We start from the raw sequence: 23,318 nt of genomic DNA on the forward strand, positions 1-23,318 counted from the left end.
TAAAATCTAGACGCGAAAAAAATAATATAAAAAGAGAAGTAGAAACGATAGCAAAAAAAAAATCACTTCATTTCATTTCTTATTAATAAATGCCGATCGTACTAGACAGTGAATATTTGGATCCGCTGTACGCACAGGAGTGCTACTGTCGAATCAAAAGAATGCGCCCAAGGAACTCTAAGCTCTTGTCTATTGTTCCCGGAAATAAAAGCAAAGCTGATAGTATAAGCATTTCATTGAATACAGCATTTTATTATATCTATTGTTCCTACTTTCGAACTGTATTGAAAAGTTCCAGTGTGTGAAGCAACAGCCCCGTGTCTACTTCTTGCTTCTTTAAATAAAGATAACTAATCGCATTACTGGAGAGAAGAAAACTCGCCGCGTTTCAAACGCACATTGGCACTTCTGAACGGCAAACTAATAACAAACCTTTGTCGTTGCATTGTTTTTAATCAGGTTAAAAGCAGATGGATAAAAATCAATCTGGGAAATTCTTTGTGGCTATTTCATAACAGTGCTTTCATATTGTCCTTGTCCGTACTTCGGTGGAGTGTAATTAAGTTTCCTGGTACAGTCTTTCAGTTACGTTCATTTTATTTAAACATAGCACGAATCTTTGCAATTTTCTTCTTCTTTTCTTTCTTCTTTCTTTTCTTCTTTATCACTGTGAAAAACACTGTTCTCTACTGATAAATTTCGGAATATGCTTCAGGCAAAAAATTATAATATTCCAACCGTTCTATATAAACATTATGGGGATGTGTACAAGTAACAAGGGGCTGCAATGATGTGTACAATGATCCTATTAGTTCTAGTAAGGTTACCAAATGAAAAAAGACGAGATGGGCGGAGCTAGTATCTCGCATGAGGGAACCGAGAAATGTACTATACAAAAATTTATTCGCAATCCCTGAAGTAAACTTGGAAGACCTAAACAAAGGTAACATATTACTAATGTTATATGTAAACCCTTTGCTGGACAACGACTCGCTAAACACATTCCCGCGACAACGAATACGCAGGCAACAATCTGATAACTTCCGTTGCTATGCAACGCGCTGTAACTACAACAATAGAGGAAGATGTGTTTTCTATATGGTTCACATATATCCATTGCTGGGCAACGGATGTGTTATCTATAGGTGCGACCCGAGACTATATAAGGACGCCTTAAACACTCGGTCACGACTGCCCCATATGGAGGCGGTTTCGAATACCTTCACCGTAGCCGTGCGAGTCATAGGAAACGATGAAAAGAGAACCCAGTGCCTGGGAGTAAAACTGGGACACCCTGTTCCTGGGGATATAAATACGGGGACCTTGTCCCCTCGGTTGAGGGAGTCTCGAATCTGAGATAGTAAAATATGGTCCCGCGGGACTCGGACCCGAGAATGACTGCTCTGAGGAGGGCCAACGGCATTTGTAAGTGGCAGACCCGTCCTCTTGTCAGAGATAGCACCCCACATCAACATACACTCAGTTGTCTGACAGTAATAAATATCTTATCGCAAGACCCAGATGGGTGCTTTTTTTCCAAGACAGACTGGCCGATTGACCGTCGGTCGTAACATAACATTGACTTTGAGGCCACTCCAGCCCAGGCCTCGTTGTATTTCAGTTGTCAATCGAAAGTAAGCATGCGAAGAGAAGACTTAACATGAGACTGTTATAAATCCGTTGTAAGGGTACGACTAGAGAAGACCGAGAAGTCTTGGAATGTCATAGAGGTTTGTGAAGTAGGTAGACTAGCAAAGGCGCTACAATTGAACGAGAATAGAGAGATTGTAAAAGGATGTGCCAGTAAATCCTATCATCCAATCAAAAACTCGTATTATTAGTCACGGATCCATAAACGCGTGACAATATTAAAAGGGATCTTAGAAAAATGGGGTTTGGGAGATAGAGACCAGTCACTGGTTCTTATGAAGACAGCATCTTTGGGTTCATAGCTAGGTGACCGTTAGCGTCTCAAGAATAAATATGCTTCGTGGTGTTAGTTCATTTATAACTCGATCTTATGTAATCAGTATTTACACTTACACTAACGTTTTATTCGTTTTATAGACTATATAAAAAATTCTGCGCCGAAGGTTCATTATCTTATTCAGAAGAACCGGTCACTGGTCCCTACCCCAAATCAGATGAATCCACTTCACACCCTCATTCCACTTCTGTAAAATCCTTTTCAATATCAGCCTTTCCTCTATATACAGGCCCTCCAAGGAGTATCTTCACTTCAGATGTTCTCACCTCAACATAGTACATGTAACCTAGGTACGTTACTGGAAGTCAGTGCCTGCGATGTACAGTATTCTGATGAGTTAGGACTCCTCGGATGAAGGATCTGTTTCCTCGCAAGTCTCTGTCTATGCAGTATAAAACATAAGTAACGCAGATCCCGTCTCGCTTCCCGGGGCTAGGGTCAAGCCTCCAAGTCCATGCGGCTGAGGCTTCTAGTAGCGTACAATTTCAAAAGACATTTCGAAAAATCGTGCAGAATTTTGAGTAAAATGAAGGAAGGTATTGTGACGAATATGACTGTTGCGAGGCAACGGTTCGGCAAGCATCGCCAGAAAACCCGGGATAGTGGAGACACAGCGGGCGTCTACTGCTGAGCAGTGGTTCGGTAGTAACTTTCCGGCTGCAACGAATAACAACGAACGAGTCCATTTGCTAGGCAACGGTTCGGTAAGCACGTTCCCGTGACAACAGACAGAATAACAACTAAATGTTCAAGGTGGTGGTCTCTATTCGGTCCTCCGTATAAAACGGAGGACACGTGAGAACGCTCAGCAGAGTTAGAGCAGTGTTGGTGTTCCTTAGTAAGTGAGTTGTCATTCTTCACTCAGGTCAGTCGGAGGGAATTCTTGTTCGGCATTTGTCGCAATGGAAGAGAAGACACTCTTACTCCAGTAAGGAGTGGAGCAAGTCTCAGACAGTCATTGATTGTGGACTGTCATAATTAATTGTAATTGTAAAGAAGTGTCAATAAATCCAGTCATCAAATGCAGAACCCATTATTATTAGCGTCGAAAATCCAAAATACGTGACAGTATTAACACCTTTATTCTTTATGATGTATGATATCGGATTTAAGGTGCATGAAAGAGCTTGAGCTTTAAATGATTTGGGATGATATGCTTTTAAGCATAAATGAAGATTCACTGTTTATGTAACTAACGAGCCATCAGCTCTAAGACTAACGTCACGAAAACAAAAATGAATATACGTAATTTGTTCCTTTGTAGAATCTCTTCTTACCCAATCTCTTCCCTCTACGAAGCAGTTTTAATTATGAATTACTATACTCAGTGGAGGGCACCCGGTAGCGTAGTTGGTTGAGGCACTATGCTACAAGACGGAAGTTCTCGGATTCGAGTCACGATGAGGTGGATTTCTTCAATTCACCATATTCTTCCACCCTCATTATGACCCTGGGGTCGACTCAGCCTCTAACAGAAATGAGTATCTGTCATCTTCCTGGAGGGTAAAGAGAGGCCGGCCCGTAATTCTGACAACCTTACCGCCATCTGTGAGCCGACTGTCTAAAGAAAACGTGAGAGCCTCGATGTTTCACAACACTATGGACCTAAGGGAGCGGTCTAAGGCATGAGCTGTCTTCACCCGCTGAAACACTTGGATCGTGAGTTCGAATCCCACTTGAGGAATGGATGTCTGTGTGCATTTATTCTGTGTTTGTGTTGTTCTCTGTGTAGGTAGAGCGGCTTTGAGTCGGGCTGATCTCCCGTCAAAGGACTCCTACCGAGTGTGTAGATCAAGAAACTGAAAAATCGGCCAAGGTCCAACAAAAGGGCTGTAGAATCATAGATAAGTAGACAGATAGGTAGGTAGGTAGATGAATGGATTGCTGGATGGATGGATGGACGGAAGGACGGACGGACGGACGGACGGACGGAGAGACGGAGGGTCGGATCGACAGACAGAGAGATAGATAAGTGACTGTGAGATTTGAGGTTCTCGTGGAGGTAACTGTACGATGTGACACCGTGTAGTCTGGTAGGTTTTGTGAACGTGGCAGAGGATCGTTTCAATCGTCAGGCTCTAGGAATAAGCCGAGCAAGCAAATAAGCAAGACATTTACCTATACCGGAAAAAAGTATTAATTCAGGATAGCTTGCCGCCGAGGCGAGAATCAAACCCGGATCCAACAAAATACAAAGCAGCAATAGGCCTACTAAGTACCCATAACTACCCAGCCGCCGAAGTCGATGACAGTAGGACATGTAAGAATTGTTGCTCTCCCGCAGTGCACGCCGGTCTTGTTGCCAAGTAGATTCCTTTGTAAGAACTGCTAGGTGTGATAAAGGCCCGGACACAGAGCTGTGTGAGGTCGCCTCGGGTTGCGGTCTGTGTGTTCTGCGGGCCTCACCTTGCCCCCAAAGAATTCGGCAAACATACCACCGCTGCAGTAACTCTACACTGAAAGTAAACCCTGTTCCACTGTACTACTATAACACAGAAAGCTCCCTCGGCCACCGAGAGCCTTACACACAAGACAAGACAAGACAAGACAAGGGACGAATAAGCTAGAAACGTGCCACCAACTTCTACAGTCCGGTTTCAAAATTCTTGGCATCTTTCTATATGTACGGTCTCTCTGACAAGAGAATATACTCCATCTTGAAGCCGTTATGTTTTGTTAAATGCTGCTCAAAAATGTTCTCAACTAATAATCTTCAAGCCAGTAGAGAACTCTTCATGCAGCGTGATCCCGAAACAAACAGGTAGCCACGGCAACTAATCAACACAGAACAACAGGGACTGTTGGAAACGGTGTTTTCTGTGGTACGCACCACAGCCTCTTCTACGCAACGGGCCGGTAAACACATCTCTGTAACAGTTGAACTACAACAGTAGAAGAGCTATGTTTTCTACTTGGTCCGTGCCGAGGGATCATAACCGGGACGAAGGTTAGAGCTGAGTTAGTTAAAAATCAGTCTGTGAAGAGAAGACTAGGTGGTTGGTGCGAAATGGCGGCCAGCCTGGGAGGTAGTCAGTTAAAGCACTGAGGAAATGTGTGAAGAGAAGACTTAGCCGGTGCACTTAGTTCAGTTGTGGGATATATGCTAGTCGGTTTGGACGTAAGCGGAGAGTATTACAATCCGTTGCCAGGAAACGACTCCTGAAAACGGAGAAGAATTTGTGTGCTGTCATTACAGTCATATTTGAAGTGTGTAATTCAGCGAAACTCTTATAATTACTTGTAGTTACGATCCGTAAGTGGTCAGTAAATCCGATTACAAATCCAAACCCCGTCCATAGTCACTCAATCACATGATAGTATTAAGGACATTCTATTATCAATGTCCCGATCACTATGTTAAGGTTACATAAGGCAAAGCTATCCCTGTAACAGACCTTGGAGGTCCATAAGGTTGTGAGAAGTCGAGGCTCCCACATTTTCTAGACGATCGGTTCACAGATGGTGGTGCCTTACGCGCCGGCCGCCCTTTACTCCCCCCCCCCAAGGAAGATTCCTGGTATTCATTTCTGTTAGGGGCTGAGTCGACCAAAAGTCCGTAGTGCGGCTGGAAGGATTAGGTAAAATGAAAAATTAAATGACATCATCAGGAGTCGAATCCGCGACATTCCGACATGTAGTATAGTGTCTCAACCAACTACGCTACCGCGTGTCCCTCTATATGCTCAGAATTTACCTCTTTTTCTGAATCGAAATTTTTAATTAAATATGTTTTGCTTCCTTGCCGCAGGAAAGCACATGTTGCACAAGGCAAGAACTGTGAAGCCAGGAGAGAAAGTCGTTGCTAGGTAACAAATTCATAACACTCAACAATGGATTAACTAGGAAGTGCTATTCTTTACGCGGTCCGTACGATAATTACGTGACGCAGCAATAGAAAACTGTTGTGAGAGATGTTTTCTATGAGGTCCTTGTCGGTGCTATATAACGAGGAGCAGCTGCGATTACGAGCCTTGAGACGACAGTAGAAGAGTAGGAGTTAGTTGTGAGAAAGTCGCCGGTCAGTAAGGACGTGAACACGGAAGCTAGGGAACCTATTGCGTTGGAAGCCGCTACCAGGCGACAACTAGTGAAGATGAGAAGACTTAGTGTTTGCTCTGGTGAACTGCAGAGTGCGTGAATTAGTGTTAGCGCTGTAGTTATTTGTAGTTGCGTTCTGTAAGAGTTCAATAAATCTAATTGTCAATCCAAACTCCGTCTATAGTCACTCAGTTACGTAATAGTATATTTGTGCGCCGCATGAAAGATCAGTAGCTTATGTAGTATTAGCCTAACGTAGCCTAAATAGGTGCTGTTGTTGAATTATAATAGGCGTAAGTAATCGCAAATAATTAGGAGCTATATTTTGCTAATATTAACGCTGTTATTATCAATCGACTCCATAAATATCAACTAGAGACGAAATATTTATAGCAATAGCTCCCCTTTCCAAAAACAATGAGCAGTGCGGTGTATTTCCAGGTTATTTCCTCTCACAAATTATAGGCTGTCGGTGGCCGCCGGATGTAGACAAGACATTGGACCTTGGCACAATTATTCGTATCGCATGCCTTCGATATGACTTTAATGTGTTTCATGAATCGATTCAATGCAGATTAAAAATTAAAGTAAATTGGTCCCTGTGCCTATCTAATTAAACACTTTGCTATGAAGGCGTGTGGGGAGTGTATGTATAAATCCACGTTTTCTTGACCTCGGCACAAGCTGGAGGTGAATGGTCAGCTTCACCCCACGGCTGCTTTACCCCCGATGCTCACTGAATAGGAAGCTGAGTGGGTTCCAGAACCGGTGTGGATGACGTGGAGAACAGAAAATTCTTGACCCTACCGGGACTCGAACTCAGACGCCTCTGTTGTCCAGCCCGTAGCTAGTCACTATACTGACAGCGCTACTCCGGAATAAAAATAAGTATATAAAATACACAGTGGCCACGTCAACCTAATTGTAATGACATTATAATTATATTGGGTCATAATATACTTCATTTCCTGTAGAAATATACATTTTTATATTACTGTGACGGCATATCTAGTTAATTTAGACTGTAGATTGATTTATTATGTAAAATAGGCTTATATTCTGAGCGAATCAAATCTACGGTATAGTATCTCAGGTTTTTAAAGATTTCTCTTTAATTGGATGTCATGAACAAATATAAAAATTGGAGAACACCTTTCGAAACATCGGAAACGATTCCAAGTTTTACACAGTGACAGAACCCAGAAGGAAAAATAAACGAAAATATTTACGGTTAATGAAGCATTTTAAAAGACACCAAATTTCCCATAAACCTATTTCTTAGGCCTCTATCAGTTTAGTAAGCAGCTCCTATAATCTTGATTTTCTCTGGTGAATGACGACTGCAAGAAACGTAGACCTAAAAATTGTTTAAACGCTGCTGTCTCGGTTTCCTTTCTTGGTTGCAGAAAATTAAAAACGAGTGGGCGCGTGCCAAAGAGCTTTCCTCACCGAAATTACTGTCTAGCTCCTTCTCTGTGAATAAGATTTCCGGTTTCGTGGCGACAAGCGAAGAATCCTTGTCAGGAAGTTTGCGCATTTTATGTGCCGAAGTTCTGAAGGTGAAAAATATGACATGGAGATGAGACAACCGTTTGCATTTACTTCCAAACATTACTATAAAAATAAATGAAACTGTGTTAAACTAACGTCTACAAAATGAACGTAAATTATACTCAGGTGTTTATGTTATTACAAAATGTAGAAAGCAATGGAGATAACTGATGTTACTTCCAATTCGAAGTTACTTCTACTGAATTTGTCAGCAACAAATTTAAGAAAGTACTGCTTATAAATATTCCTGGGAGTAAAGGGCGGCCGGCGCATGAGGCTGACAACTTCACCGCCATCTGTGAGCCGACTGTCTAGAAAATGTGGGAGCCTCAACATCTCACAACCCTATGGGTCTCCATGGCCTGTTACAGGGATAGCTTTACTGCTTATATTTGTCATAAATATAAGCAGTAAAGATCGGAGATTAAATATTGTTTTGCGTAACATAATATTTGAATAAGTGATAAATTTTCGACTATTCAGGATGTAGATCAGGGACTGTTGACCGCTGGCACCTGTTCCATTACTGGGATGTTATTATCCGGATCCACGTGACAGTTCAGTAGTTCACAAAGCTCTACGCCTAATTATTTTTCTAACTATCATTTTTGCGATTATAATCGATAAATGTAACCTAGACAGATCCTGTGTTTAAATAATATGTTCTTCAGAGAAGGAAATGTAATAGTAAGAGCAGGAGTAAATCTACATCAGTTGACACACATTCACAGTCTCCAAGCGCCGTGTGCTCAGTTAAAATAAACCAGCTTGAAGAAAGCAGTCTTCTGGGATTTGGCACAGTGTATATGTGGTGTTAACCGACGTTTCGGAGGAACGTATCGCCTCCATCTTCAGGGTAGAAGAAAAAATATAAGAAATCTGCAAGCGAAGAGACCGTGAGAAACGGTAAAAGCAGACAGTCTGCTTTTACCGTTTCTCACGGTTTCTTCGCTTGCAGATTTCTTATATTTTTTCTTCTACCCTGAAGATGGAGGCGATACGTTCCTCCGAAACGTCGGTTAACACCACATATACACTGTGCCAAATCCCAGAAGACTGCTTTCTTCATAGTCACCGCCGTGAAAGCCTCAAATCTTACATAAACCAGCTTGTTTCATCATTCGATTGGAACTGGTCGCGAAAGAGTGTTCGCGTGGGTTCGCAACTGATCTAAATATAAAGCTAAAGAAATTTCAGTAGTTTTGTTGAAATATAAAACACGCACTTCTAGAGAAGTCTCCAAAGGAAGTCATACTAAAATAATGTAAGACAACAGACATAGGCCACGCGTTAAATGAAGAGGAGGAATGGGAAGAACTGTGTATTCTCATGTGCCCGTAAAGTGGTCTGCAGAATGACAGGTGACAAATGCAATGCAGATAGATCTATTAGAAAATAACAAACATTTATGGATATAAATGAAATAAATAACAAAAAGTTCTGAGGAGAACTGATGGCCTAACTTCCTCTGATACGACAAAAACTGCATAGAAAACGACGCATCCAACAATTCTTCGGTGATGCGCGAACGTCTTTACCGGGTTGTTAATTAGCAGCAACAGGGGGATACATAGATCCACGGGCACAAGCCTCCAACAGTTCTGCTCTTGTTGCTTGTATTCGTTGCCGCGGGAATATGTTTATCGATACGTTAGTAAGCAACGAAAGGATAGACACACTTAACCGAGCCGTTGCCTAGCAACGATAAGCTGGATACATCTACAGACACACAGACTGATGTAAGGGATTTATAAAGTACTCCGTTGAAATGGGCCAAGATTCCAATATGTACATGCCAAATTTCACAAGATTGGTTCAGGAATTCAGAAGTTAACAAGAAGGGACTCACAGGCATACAAACATACAGACAGCATGGAGATTTCATAAACCTACGTTAGGAAAGTAGGCTAACGCTATAAAATAATTTTATGAAATGTTTAGAAGGAACACATGAAAACCGAATGCCGAACATATCCCTGCTTTAAAAACCAAAAGGCAGAATATGTCAGGAACGTCCGACAGAGATATTAAAGGAACAGTAGGTAACCTAACAGCACGAACAGGCCGGATTATCTTAAAATCTTGTTACTTTCTTCAATGAAATCAAGTTTAAAATTTATCCAGATTTTCCATCCAAAAATAATGACATTAAACTGTAGGCATGTAGCACAACTGGGACAGATGTGCGGTTTGCAAGGGGAACTACAGGCTCCAACAGACACGCTTCTTGAACTACATAATCTCATTCTCTGTAGCAATACTCAGACAGCATTAAGCCTATACTTCCTTCTTATTTCTACCAAGTCGTGTAAGAAATTTTTCTTTGAGCATCTGACAGCATTGTTCAGCTGGTGATTACATTTCCTATTCTCAGGGTAACAGAAACTACATTGTCTGTTTACAGGAGTATTACTACCTAATTCGCTTAGTTGGGGGTGGAGTCCAACTGGGTCCACTCGGCACGGCGGTCACTGATTTCGGAGGAACGTATAGCCTCCGTCTTCAGGGTAGAAAAATCCGCCAGCGAGGAATTATCGTGAGCAGGTGGCTGCAGACTGGACCACCAGCCGGTGTATGTTGTGTTGTGCTGTGCTGTGTTGTGTTGTGTTGTATTGTGCTGTGCTGTGCTGTGCTGTGCTGTGCTGTGCTGTGCTGTGCTATGCTGTGTTGTATCCTGTTGTGTTCTCTTCTCTTCTCTTCTGTTGTGCTGTGCTGTGCTGTGTTGTGTTGGCCATGCTGTGTTGTTTTGTGCTGTTTTGTGTCCTGTCCTGTTCTGTTCTGTTCTCTTCTGTTGTGCTGTGCTGTGCTGTGCTGTGTTGTGTTCTGTTCTGTTCTCTTCTGTTGTGCTGTGCTGTGCTGTGTTGTGTTGGCCATGCTGTGTTGTTTTGTGCTGTTTTGTGTCCTGTCCTGTTCTGTTCTGTTCTCTTCTGTTGTGCTGTGCTGTGTTGTGTCTTGTTCTGTTCTGTTCTCTTCTCTTCTCTTCTCTTCTGATGTGTTATGCTGTGCCCGTCTGAGGAATCCCATCTGTGTCAGCCGCTTCATTGTGTTGTGATATCTGTTCGTTTGCTGAAAGAATACTGACCCTGCAATTACAGTGAAGGGTACCAAGGGCAGGGTTGGATAAAGCACTCCTAGCGTAAACCTGACCACCAGCCTGCATCTCGTATCGAGGGTGAGGGCCGACGGAGTCCTACCTCAGCTTTCCCCATAGGACCTATGCCATCATGGTGCTTGGGCATATGTACCACATTTTACCGCTGGTGCTAGAGAGATTGCAATCCAACGTATTCTACGTTTTGCAGAGCAATGTACAATAAGCAGTCCGAAAATGATATTATTAGGAAGAGAATCCCGAGTGTAGGAGCGAATGCGACGCGACGGTGTCTGCGGGAACAGCCCGGGCGCACGGCCTGTGGAATGCCAGCCAGTAAACACGACCGCCGAGTGTAGGATTACAGAGGCCGTGTCAAAGCTGCCTTCGGGATCTAGAACATGAGCTTGACGCAGAGTCACACTACATAAGGAAACCGCAAATCTGATCCAGAACCAAGTCTCTGTTTGTTTTGGTGTTTGAAAGCCCCATTGTGGTGCTACTGCAACAGAAACCTGCGATTTTCAATAAACCGCACTTGACCCAGTAACGGTCCCACATTCATAATAAATCACATATGCTTTAACTTCTGATAAGATATTAGTATAATTGTTAACTGGATGGAATATAATTTTTGTGCGAAGCTGATAGGCCTTCAGCGGATCGGCATGTTATAGCATACCAGTATGCTGCTGCTGGCAGCTGGCAGCACAATTATTATTGGTTTCGAGCCCATCGGGACTCATGAACGATTTTTCTTTTCCTTTCAAGTCCATTTGTGTGTTTGGAAATTGGGCCTTCTTTTCGACGGAGGAGGGCTTGGTCTTTCTGAGTAGGCCCCACGTTTGTTGCACCGTAATTCCCTCACGTGATCAAGAGATCTCTCCCCTTTTGCAGACCCGAAAGAGTTATGTGAAATTCTCATGTTCCTCTGATGTCATTTGTCTTGGTCTGATCATCCCGGTAATATACGGGGAAGAGCTCAAGTTACGAATCTCATCAAGACACGATTTTCTCCAACGTTCTGTTATTTCCTCTCCCGTAGGAACAGATGCGCTACTCAGTACCCTTTCCTCAGCCACGCACAGGCAGAGAATGCAGAGACTGCAGCTTCATGAAATAGCGTCTATATCCATTGTGTTCTATGATTCATAATTCTGAGATTATGGCTGAACAACAATAAAAATATACCAAAGCACGGAAATGAGACTCTGAAGGACTGTCATTTGTTTTACGAAGCCATATTCTGAACCGAGCAATTAGAGAAGGCCTTAAATAAGGCTAAGTAAATCTGCTAATTGGCATGTACTGTCTTCGCTCGCTTGGAAACCGGGATCGTGGATTCGAATCCCAATCAAGGCATGGATGTTTAGTTTGTGTGTATGCGTTTGTCTGTGTTTGTGTACAGGTAGATGCCTTGCGACGAGCTGATCACCCGCCCAAGGAGTCCTACCAAATGTGTAAAGATCTAGAAAAAAACGAAGTGAACGGAGAAGTTCATGGAGGTAGGCCAAGGCCCACTGGGGCTGTAATGCCAAGGAAAAAATAAAATTTTCTAGATGAATCCACCATATGGGATATACTGCCGACTATTGATAAGTTACATTACAAGATTCTTCCAGCCCAAAGTACAAAAGGAATTTGTAGCGAAGCCTAAATTCCTGTTTTTCATTCTGCTTTTCCAGTCGTGCTTCCCCCATTCCGAACATGGCCACATCTCAACAGAAGAAGACGAGCGGGACAGACCTTGATGTGCAAGGAAATGCGTGCTTATGTTACAGGACCCTCTGTATTGAGTTCTACATAGGCTAAGAAAACATGGATCTCGCCTACACACTGTTTGAGTGCGATAGAGGCGTGGAGTGGTAGCTACGGGTAATTATTATGCCCTTAGTTTACAGTCGCTTGACGACTCTGGCATAATGGCTCTTTCTCTGGGTTTGTCCATTATCTCTGCTCTTATTACAAAAACCACAACGTTTGAGTTCGATTTCCATTTCAGGTGGAGAGGTCAAAACACGAAAGGAATGTCTTCGTGCCCTCTCCGCCTGAAGATAGAAATAGAATTCATTGCTGAAACATTGTTGTTTTTGTATAAATGACTAGGACAATGAGAAAAGTACAAAGAAGCATGCCTTAAACGTCGCTTATTTGTGCGGAAGTAAAGTCGTTAAAAACAAAAAAAATTATAAGCCCGTGTTGTACGTATATGTAAAACGCTCTCTTCTTCCCATGGCTCTACAGCCCTTGTGGGCCTTCGCCGCTTTTTCAGTTTCTTAATCTATAGACAGTCAGTACGACTCCTTGGACGGGGGATCAGCCGTCGCAAGGCTGCTATCTACACACAGAACAACACAAACGCAGAATTAACGCACACAGACATCCATAGCTGGAGTGGTGTTCGAACCCACGACCCCAGTGTTCCAGCTGGAGAAGACGGTTCATGCCTTAGTCCGCGCGGCCACTATGATCGGCATGAAAAACGCTAAGCAGTATGCAGTGAGATGTAATCTAACAAAACATCTAGACAGCCCCCTATCTATTTATACATAAAACACATTTAAATTGGCTGGGACCGTAACAGAGACTTGAGGGGAGGGTGAAAGAAACCGATTTCAATAGAGGAATTTCGCGCAAATTATAGTGACTGATTGGAAGGCGAATATGAGACTAACAGCTGTATCTGTATATCCTATGATTTTCTTAAGTTTTCAGAAATGATTTGAACTGTTTCAGAACCCACGGATCTAAACATTTAAATAACTCTCATTAGCCTGTTTTTAGCCTTGTCTCCTGAGGATCGATCCTGAAAAAGGAGGCAAAAAGTTCCTCCAAAATATTGGCAATATTTTTATACTCACATTTCCTATTCCTTGACACGACTGTGTGCCACAGTACGATAAAAAACAGTTATCGCTCTCGTAGATCAGCCGTTACTTAGAACTGCCATTATGCTTGTAAATGTGACTCGGATTTTAAGCCCAAATCTAGGTGATGTATATTGTCAGTCCGTCTATATGTGGTTAGCAATTGGTCGTAAATGAAAATGTGCTTTATGTAAGAGGTTAGCTAATAAATGTAAAACTTGAAATATTATCTTCTGTACAATGTATCAGATTAAAATCATGAAGATGTTGAAATGTTATTTGGGATAGACGTAGTGTTACACGCTGCACTTTAAACTGATTTGTCCTGAATAAAGATAGTCTAAATCTGTGTTAATGGTTTATATACGAACTGTAATTTGTATATTTTTTCCTTGGCACTACAGCCCAAGTGGGCCTAGGCCTACCTCCATGAACTTCTCCGTTCACTTCGGTTTTTCTAGATCTTACACATACGGTAGGACTCCTTGGGCGAGTGATCAGCTCGTCGCAAGGCCTCTACCTGTAGACAAACACAGAAAAACGCACACAAACATCCATGCCCTGAGTGGGATTCGAACCCACGATCTCGGCTTCCGAGCGAGCGAAGACAGTGCATGCCTTAGACCGCTCGGCTACTGTGACCGGCGTAATTTGTATATAGACCTGTAAAATAAAGGTAAAGCTATCCATGTAACAGGCCTTGGGGGCCCATAAGGTTGTGAGACGTCGAGACTCCCACATTTTCTAGATAATCGGCACAAAGATGGCGGTGAGGTTGTCAGCCTTACGCGCCAGCCACCATTTACCCCTCAGGAATAATCCTGGTACTTATTTCTATTAGATATTAAGTCGACCCCAGGACCCTAATGCGTCTGGAAGGATTAGGTCAATTGAAAATCCAGTGCTCTCAATGGGAATCGAACCAGCGTCCTTCCTGCTTGTAGTATGGTGTCTCAACCAAATACGCTACAACGTAGCCCCATATAAACTTGTGTATGTGATTTAAGAATATTAATAATTATAATTAATAGTTGAATAAGGAATATACTCAGTTTTCTAAGAAATTATCGAGAGAAGCAACCACAGCTGTTGACTTAAATAAACTCCGCATATTTCCAGTAAACAGTCAGAATCCCCAGTTATTCTAAAATTATCAGCTAAATTTAGTTTAATAATTTTATAATATAGTTGTAAATACGTTGGTTATAATATTCACTGCATAAATTCTAGTGTTTAGTAATTGTGGAAAGTGTGCTCAGTCCAATGTAATCAGCCACTAATTGTCAGAGATGCTGTGAAAACATCAAGACTTGGCTGGATCACTAAGCAACACAGGCGACGGCTGCCCTTTCCCTAAATAAGAATTTTATAAATGTAATTGAACGCCGAACTTCCACAAGTAAGCAGACTGCGTGCGGGCAAGTATATTGCGCCCGAAGTGCACTTAGGGCCGTAAACAGATTTAATAATGATAATAGCGAGAGAGTTTCTCTCTTGTAAAGAGAACAATTTTGTGGTTTCGTCTTGGATTTGGGGGAGGAGACGTCAATATGTAGGAGGCGAGTAGGCTGGAATATCAGTACCGCTCGACATACCGGTCTCCTGACTGATACTTTTCGCTGTTTTCCCAGTCAGATGCTGGATAGAACTTTGATCCATGCCCTCCAAATACATTCCACGTCACCATTTATCACTAATCCCAACACGTGACGCTACGTAGGCCCTACTAGGAGCGTCGTGAAGTAACTAGCATACAGAGGACTACATGTGCGTCTCTTCGCTTAGTTCCACGCCAGTCTCCTTACTTGCGCCTAATATAGATTTTGTGGTTGTATCTGTGGCATTTTCCCTAGTCAATAAACATCATCAGCGTAGATCAGGAATTGGAAGTGTCCCATTCAGTTTACAGCTTTGCATAAGCCAGAGAACTAATACCGACGAGAAACTTATATGCGAACTTCTTCTTGCAGATAATTGACGAGAAATTCTGTATCCGAATGTGACGTAGGGGGGATGGAGTATTTTATAAGTTGTAACTGCCGTTTCCTTTCAAAAGTGAGTTTGTCTTTGCTAAATCCTAAACTTGAAAGAAGTGACGTCACTATTAATACAATTATACGAACACATCCCTACTCTAATGTATGTATCTAGTCAGATAAGAGCGTTAATCATCACCCCAATAGAATAGTTTTATTTATGTGTGTGTAGGCGAGAAATGTTCGTGTTCTAAATTTATGTCCTCCGAGGTGGCTACAAGGAAAACCTGCTCAGTTTCGTGGTACGGCATTCTAAATTCGCCACGAAATTGAGCATGTGTTCCGCATATAGTTTTCATAGCTCCCCTAGATGGTTCCATTATGCGCCTCTTTTATAAGCAGTAGTCTTTGCAGCCGTAACCTTATTTCCCTAATATACAGCCAAGAGAATTGCCGGTTAGTTAATTTTTGTGTGACAACATCAAGAGAGAAGAAGAGAACCTGAAAGAACGAGACCACTTTGAAGATCTGAGCATAGATAGGAGGATAAATTAAAGATGGATCTGAAAGGAATAGGGCGTGATGACATGAACAGGATTCGTATGCTTCTGGATATGATATAGTGACAGTTTTTGTTGTTGTTGTTGTTATTGTTGTTTTTTATATGGGAATGAACCTCCGGGCTCAATAAGAGCGGGGAAATTTATTGGCCAGCTGAGGGACTATCAGCTCTGCAAAGAGGACTATCAGCTCTGCAAAAGGACTCTCCTGCAAGTTACTGATGTTCTTTTCATTAAGTTTCGTATTTTTCTCATCATCTGTTACCAATAGGCCTAATAAAGTTGTAATTAGTAGAGCGGAATAGTCTTAGGTCTATAGAGTTTGTTCGTCACTTTAGGTCAAGGGGAAACTGTAATCCTTTTCGAGGAAGGGAAGTACTGAGACACACTTCACGACTCAAATCTGTTACGACTCCAGACACGTAGGCTCTGTCCTGGAATGTTAACTCGAGCCTGGTTCCACGTCAAGTCTTCCCTCCCTTGAAATGTATCGTTCAGGCACATAATGGAATCAGGTATGAAGAAACACGAAGCTTTTGTAATTAAGGAACGAACATTTACTTGTATCGGCGTTATAGAAGCCTACGTTATTGTTGAATCTATATAATATAATATTCTTAAAAAGGGCCAACAGCATCCACCTCTCCTGAGATGAGCTGTTCTGTCGCGCTACTGACTTCAGCTATCCTACAGTGATCTACATCAAGCGCACCTTGCCAACTTCTTTACATTTTGACAGCAAAAGAACAGACATAACTTATTTTTGTTTCATGAATTCTGTTGTGTATATATGTATTTCGGGGGCACGCGGTAGCGTAGTTGGTTGAGGCACTATGCTACAAACCGGAAGGTTGCGGGTTCAAGTCCCGATGAGGTCATTCGATTTTTTCAATTGACCTAACCCTTCCAGCCGCACTGTGGCCCTGGGGTCGACTCCGCCTCTAACAGAAATGAGTACCAGGAATTAATTAAATATTTTTCCTGGGGAGTAAAGCGCGGCCGGCGAGTAAGTATGGCAACTTTATCGCCATCTTTGAGCCGATTGTCTAGATAATGTGGGAACCTCAACGTCTCACAACCCGTTAGGCCTTCATGGCCTGTTACAGGGATAGCTTTAAAAATACACATGTATATAATATCAAGGTTTTAGAACCGTCACTGAACTTTTGATTTTTGTATAATAAAACTATTGATATTAAATGAAACCAATAAGTCAACCAGTTTATTATATTAATTACACTACATGTAAACCATATCAGGTGTGTAAGAATGGAAATAATAAATGAAGCAAGTTTATGCTGAATTGTATGACGAAAAGGGATCCATGTTTCAACGTCATGAAATTAAGTCCCATACGTTTTAGAGGTCGAATTTACGAAAACATATTTGCAATGAAAACCTTGTATGTTTATGGTTTTTGTTGTTACATACCTGATGATGGTGAAAAGGGACCAAGATATATGATGTGATTAATATAACAAACTGATTTACTTATTGATTTCGCTTAATATCAGTCGTTTTGTTGGATTTTAAAGGGATCTGACGATGGTGTATAACACTCAGAGCTACTGGTCCAGTGACAGAGGTTAGCTCTTTCTATGGGACGCAAGAGAGCAAGAGTCCCCTTCGCCTGATGACAGGAACAATGCAGTTTCCGAAACGTTGTGTTTCCTAGTTTTTTTAAAATACCGGACGATGGACGAAGTCCGAAACCCAGTAATTCTGAGGATAAATCGTTTTATTATAACCAAAACGTTGCTGTGTGACGGCACTAAAGCCCTAACACAGGCAAAATATTCAGTCTAGATTTTATGAGGCACTTTTTCGGGTAGGAAACGTGTCTCGAAGGAGTTTAAAACAACTTCACTTTCCAATCACTTTCACTTGCGATTCATTGATCTTGAATACTACTCGATGCATCCCCCCATGCAAATATTGTCCAGGTTCGTCTCGTAATGCGACTATAAAGCATCACCCCTCTTGTTGACTTAGCGGCAAGAAGCAATATTATTATCCCGCTCTCATCCGATTAGGCCTACTGCCGAGCAAGAAATGAGAAATTAAGTTACGGTACGCCTAGGGGATGATCAGACGCTGATAAGATTATGTTCTTTTCTATCCTGCAGCGTGGGGTGGGATTGGTGGGATTTTGTTTGTCTTACAAGTATCAACATTTGTAGTACTTAATTTTGAGTTTGTTTGTGTGTACTGGAGCTACATAAGTCGATCCCCGGTGCACGGATGGATCATACTTATTATAATCACAATTTTCTTTTTCAAAATAATGGTGCCACAAAATTACAGATAATATTGACGAACTCAATGGCAAACTACGAAGTGGACCTTGAAACAAACGAGGAACAACAGCCGGATATAGGTGCTGCACGACTGAAAGCAAACAAACGAATACTGAAATACGTGAGAAACAGCTGAAGAATTTAGTAGGACTCCACCGGCCTTGGCCTGTACGGAGAGACGGAATTATTTCTTTATTGCTAGTGGAGTGGGACTAAGTCCCTTGTACTGCGGCCTCTTCTGGCCTATTGTACCAGCTCCAGATGATAGGTAAAGGTGATTATGAAGCAATTGGTGGAATGAAGATTGGCAGGGGAAACCGAAGTGCTCGGAGTAAACCCGCCCCAGAGCCACTTTGTCCACCACAAATCCCACTTGATCAGACCCGTGATCGAACACGGGCCTCCACGGTGGGAAGCCAGCGACTAACCGCTTGAACTATGGCGCAGCCGAGCTCTTTCCTTGCAGAAGCATTTATCGCATTTCCCCTTTCCCCTCCAAATTTTCAAACTGCAAGTTTCTGGTCTGTCAGTGCCATGTCTACCGTATGTTTCAGAAGTACGCACTTAGGTCTGACGCGAATTCCTTTCCCGTTGAGTGCAGCATAGCTATTAGAGATTAGCAAGTTACATAATCATTTTGCTCACACCTTTCTATCACAGCATTCGTAGCTGTCTCTGTGAGACACACTGAATTACTTGTATTTCGAAGTTTTGCTTGGTATTGTATTGAAGGAATTGTATAGACCTTACAATTTCCTCTACATGCCGCGCAGCTCAAGAAATTAGGCCTAAAAGAAAATGAAAGAGGAGGCTTGAAGTCAACAGAATATCGGCGATGTATTAATTTCTGAAACTTTTTTGAACATTTACTTAATATAAACTACATTTTATTCCTTTATTCTCGCAAATTATACGAATAAAACTCAATTCCCTCGAAAAGTAAAGCTTATTTTTCTAAGTACGTTTCAGGCTGCATTCAAACCCCTAAACCTCATTTACAAATGCAGCATCACCTACCCGTATGGTTCCGTTACTCCCGTTACCTATGTGGAAGACCCATGAAAGGAAAAGTGAAGGTCTTCCTATATTGTTCCTGACACTGTATGACAATATAAATTTAGTACTGTTTTTTTTAAGACAGGCTAATGTCAGTTATGAATAACCATTTGTCTTTTGAATCACACTCTTCTTATTAGATTTCAGGCTTTGAAAAATTTTAGTCACCCCTTTATATTAAATTAAAGTTATAATCTCAAGGAACATGCGGCCTATTAATATTACTTAGAGCAGTGAGTACACAATTTTGTGATATCTGTTAGATTCTCTAAAACAATGTCGTAAAATACGTTCACAAATAGATTATTCTATTCACATACACCTTGTTCTTTTGTCACTGAATTTTTGTTTGCTAACCACATTTTGGCAATGAAATAATAATTTTTCTTTTGTTTCTTGAGCCCATATACTTGTTATAAATTTGGCTCTGCTACTGTCAGCAAGGCCGATCACAGTGGCCGCCCATTCTAAGGCATGAAATGTCTTCGCCCGCTCGAACACTGGGATCATGGGTTGGAATTCAACTCAAGGAATGGATGTCTGTTTGTGTTTATTCTGTGTTTGTGTTAGGTAGCGGTCTTGCGACGGGCTGATTCCCCGTACAAGGAGTCCTACCGACTGTCTTGTATTAAGAAACTGAAGTCAAACGAAGCGTTTCACGGATGCCCTACGCTCCATGTGAGAGAAACAGGGATAGGAGGAGAAGAATTCTTAGACTACAGTGGTTCAGTTTCCATCAGGGGCAGGAATTTTTCACAGCGTCGAGACAGAGACTGGTATCAAATCAACAACGAGAGATTTTTCGCTGTTGATAGAGCGGCCGAAGAGGGAAGATGATTTCTTACCTCCATCTCATCGCGAGCCTTAGAATGCATTCCACACGCTCACTTGCCTATACACCCGTCTTCGTGCAATAATCTGTTACTTAAACAAAGAGACAGTTTGTCGCTTACGCCAACTGCTCCTGTTTAACAGATCTCGACATTTTCCTGAATTTACAAATAAGATGCTTTATTCAAGCAAACTCGCTGCGCTTAGTCACAATTCCGCTTACGTCCATATCCTATTATTTAGCTATCACTGTGCTAGTTTTAATTTCAGTAGGCCGTACCCGATATTAACCAGGGAAATCACAACAAAAATGGAGTATTTAACTGCAGCCTGCATTTAATAATTTTCTAATGTAAGCCTATCGGTACAGCCTATTGAGGAAACAAGTAGGCTATCAAAGATATTTAGGCCTAGGACTGTATTTTATAATTTTTAAAATATTTCACCCACTCTAGAAAGTAAATTGTTATCACTCTCTACACGATTCCTTTTATCAAATTTAACGAAGACTGAACATTCTACGCGATCTTGTATAGTGGGCCCTGTTGCATCTCAGCGGGGGTACGCGATTTGGACTGTAGAGATAGAGGATGTGGCAGGGGGGTTGTGCTGAAGCGTAACGCTTCTGTCTCTTAATCTGCAGGTGTGCAACTCGAATCCCTGCTAGGACACTCACTATCCTGACTGAGGCTTTTCGTGATTATCTTCACCTCCTCCGGACAAATGACGGAACAGTACCTCGAATTACGTCACAACCGCTTCCTTCCTCATCCTTGGCAATTCATTGTTCACTAATCATCCTATCGGGGCACACGGTAGAGTAGTTGTTGAAAACTATTCTACAAGCAGGACGGTTTCGAGTTCCATTCCCGATGAGATCATTTTATTTTCCAGTTAACATAATCCTTAGAGCCACACTAGGGCCCTGAGGTACACTCAGCCGCTAACAGGAATGAGTACCAGGAACCTCACCACAGTCTGCTAGCCGATTGTCTAGAGAAAATGTTGGAACCCTGACGCCACACAGCCCAGTGGGCTTCCACTGCCTTTTGCAGGGACAGCTTTACCGTCACTTTTACCTAATCATTCTATTAATCGTCGATATGTAAGCCCGGTCTGAAACGTCGAGGGCGTCGTTAAAAATCATAAGCTCAGACAATAAATAAACTCACAATTTTTTAGTTTCAACGCAGAAATAATTTCTTCGGACACTGCATTTTTCTGAATGTAGAAAAGATAAGATATTTCGGCTAGCCTATAGGCCTGAAGAAAGGTTGCCTGTTCTTAGGAGTTCTTATCGCACTGTACTGAGCAAACTTCATTGTCTTTCATTTACTCTGGTAAACAAATGTAGAGCGCCGTATTCCTTTTCTATAAAATAGACGACTTTTCGGAGGCTGACTGGCTCAAATGTAAAGAATGTATAGATCTGCCTATTCTGCGGGTGTCCACGTGATAGGCAGGGTAAGGATTAGCTTTATCCAGCGATCCATTATGCTCTATTTACGCTTGAAAAAAGGAGGCAGATTCTATCTCCGAAACATATCCTGACAATGGAAGATGTTCAAAGGAAACAGATTATTGCAATGACGGTTGTTATTAAAGTACATGTCTTAACATGTAACTCTGCTCTGCTTTAGCGCATTTCATGCAGGTTGACAGTTGTTTTTATTTTCTTAGCACTGTAACGCCAATTTCAATACATATAGCACACTACGCCTATAAATGTATGTAAAACGAGTCCATAGCTCTTTGTTTAACGTAATGTTCAAGGCTCTCCCCGTTGGAAGATGTTCTGTTGCGACAGGTATAGGATATTCGAGTTGATATTTCCCTATAAATTAAGACGTAATCAGGAGTTGTATGATTTTACAGTCACTGCGTCATCTGCAAGGTGTATCACTCCGCCTTGCGGGCTTACAACGTCACGTCGCATTTGTAAGTGCGTATCTCAGAACAACACAGTCCCAAGACCCATTTTGTTTTGTATCACGGCTTGTTCTGACGGCACATCGAGGTTCGAAGGGACACTTAACAGCCAACATCACATTAGTAGCCATACTTACTTGCGAATCTGGGGTCGTTGGCTGTGGCACCGTACCATCCGGAGTTGCGCATGTCGCCATAGTGTGTCGAGATGTCAGAGCCGTTGCAATATTGCGCTGGGAACTGGTGGTGCGACAGCTGCCCCACGTGCATGTAGGGGTTGGCCGCCATGACGGCGGTCGCGGCGCCTCCGCTGGGGCTGGGCGCCGCCTGGATATTGCTCACTATGGTGCCACCCCCACCGGTACTGCTGCCGGCACTGCTACCGCCGGTACTGCTGCGATACGGAGACGGCGGCGCACCAGACCCGGATAGTTCTAGTTTTCGGTACGATTCCTCTATCGGACTCAGGATATCTGTGACAGAGAAGGGCGTGGTGTGTGGCTGGTGGTGCTGCTTGGGGCTCAGGGACATCGCCAGATCAGCACCATTGAGTTCCGGAAGCAGGCCATGGAGGTCCGCCGCCGCCGAGCGGGCCAGGGCTGCTGCCGCGGCGACTTCCTGCTCCTGCTGGCTCAGGTTGGCCAGCAGCGAGAAGCCCGCAGGGACAGGAACCGGCACGGAGGACGACGAGACCACTGGAAGAGCCAGGGTGCAGGAGGTTGCCCCCGCAGACATGCGCTGGCAACACTCTCCACTTGCCTCTTGTAACCCCGAACTGCAGCGCTACTTCTTCCTCTCGCGGCTGTGGAAACTCTTCAAGTGGAGCGCTCTTCTCCCCACGGAAGGAATTATGGGTAATAAATCAGCTGGTGACACTGCGGGGAGGAGTCAGCCGCACCTGGCCAATCCGACGACGGGATCTACCCACTGGAGATCGTGCTCAGAAGCCACGCCTCCCTCTCGCTGCACTGGCTCGCGCTGGACCCAACCCCACACAGCAGCCCGCCCCAAATAGAGCAGGTAGAGCGTCCATGATTCGCTCTCTGTAGCTCGGTTTTTGTTTGTCAGAGGTAATAAACGAAGGACGGATGGTTTTCAAGGAGTCAGAGTTGTGATCCTGACATGCTTGCGATTG

General features: G+C 42.8%; 1 protein-coding gene across 1 annotated transcript in view; it reads right to left on the reverse strand.

Annotated features, from left to right (window-relative positions):
• The window catches only part of LOC111873269 (homeobox protein Nkx-2.4), a 137,537-nt gene extending 114,557 nt beyond the window's left edge, over positions 1 to 22,980 (reverse strand). Inside the window, exon 1 of the mRNA XM_023867831.2 lies at positions 22,321 to 22,980. Within this exon, the coding sequence (XP_023723599.1) occupies positions 22,321 to 22,918 (598 nt within the window). The 5' untranslated portion in view covers positions 22,919 to 22,980. The remainder of the gene's footprint in view (positions 1 to 22,320) is intronic.
• Between the last annotated feature and the right edge of the window lie 338 nt (positions 22,981 to 23,318).

Source organism: Cryptotermes secundus, unplaced genomic scaffold (genome assembly GCF_002891405.2).
Source record: "Cryptotermes secundus unplaced genomic scaffold, Csec_1.0 scaffold131, whole genome shotgun sequence".
NCBI lineage: Eukaryota > Metazoa > Arthropoda > Insecta > Blattodea > Kalotermitidae > Cryptotermes > Cryptotermes secundus.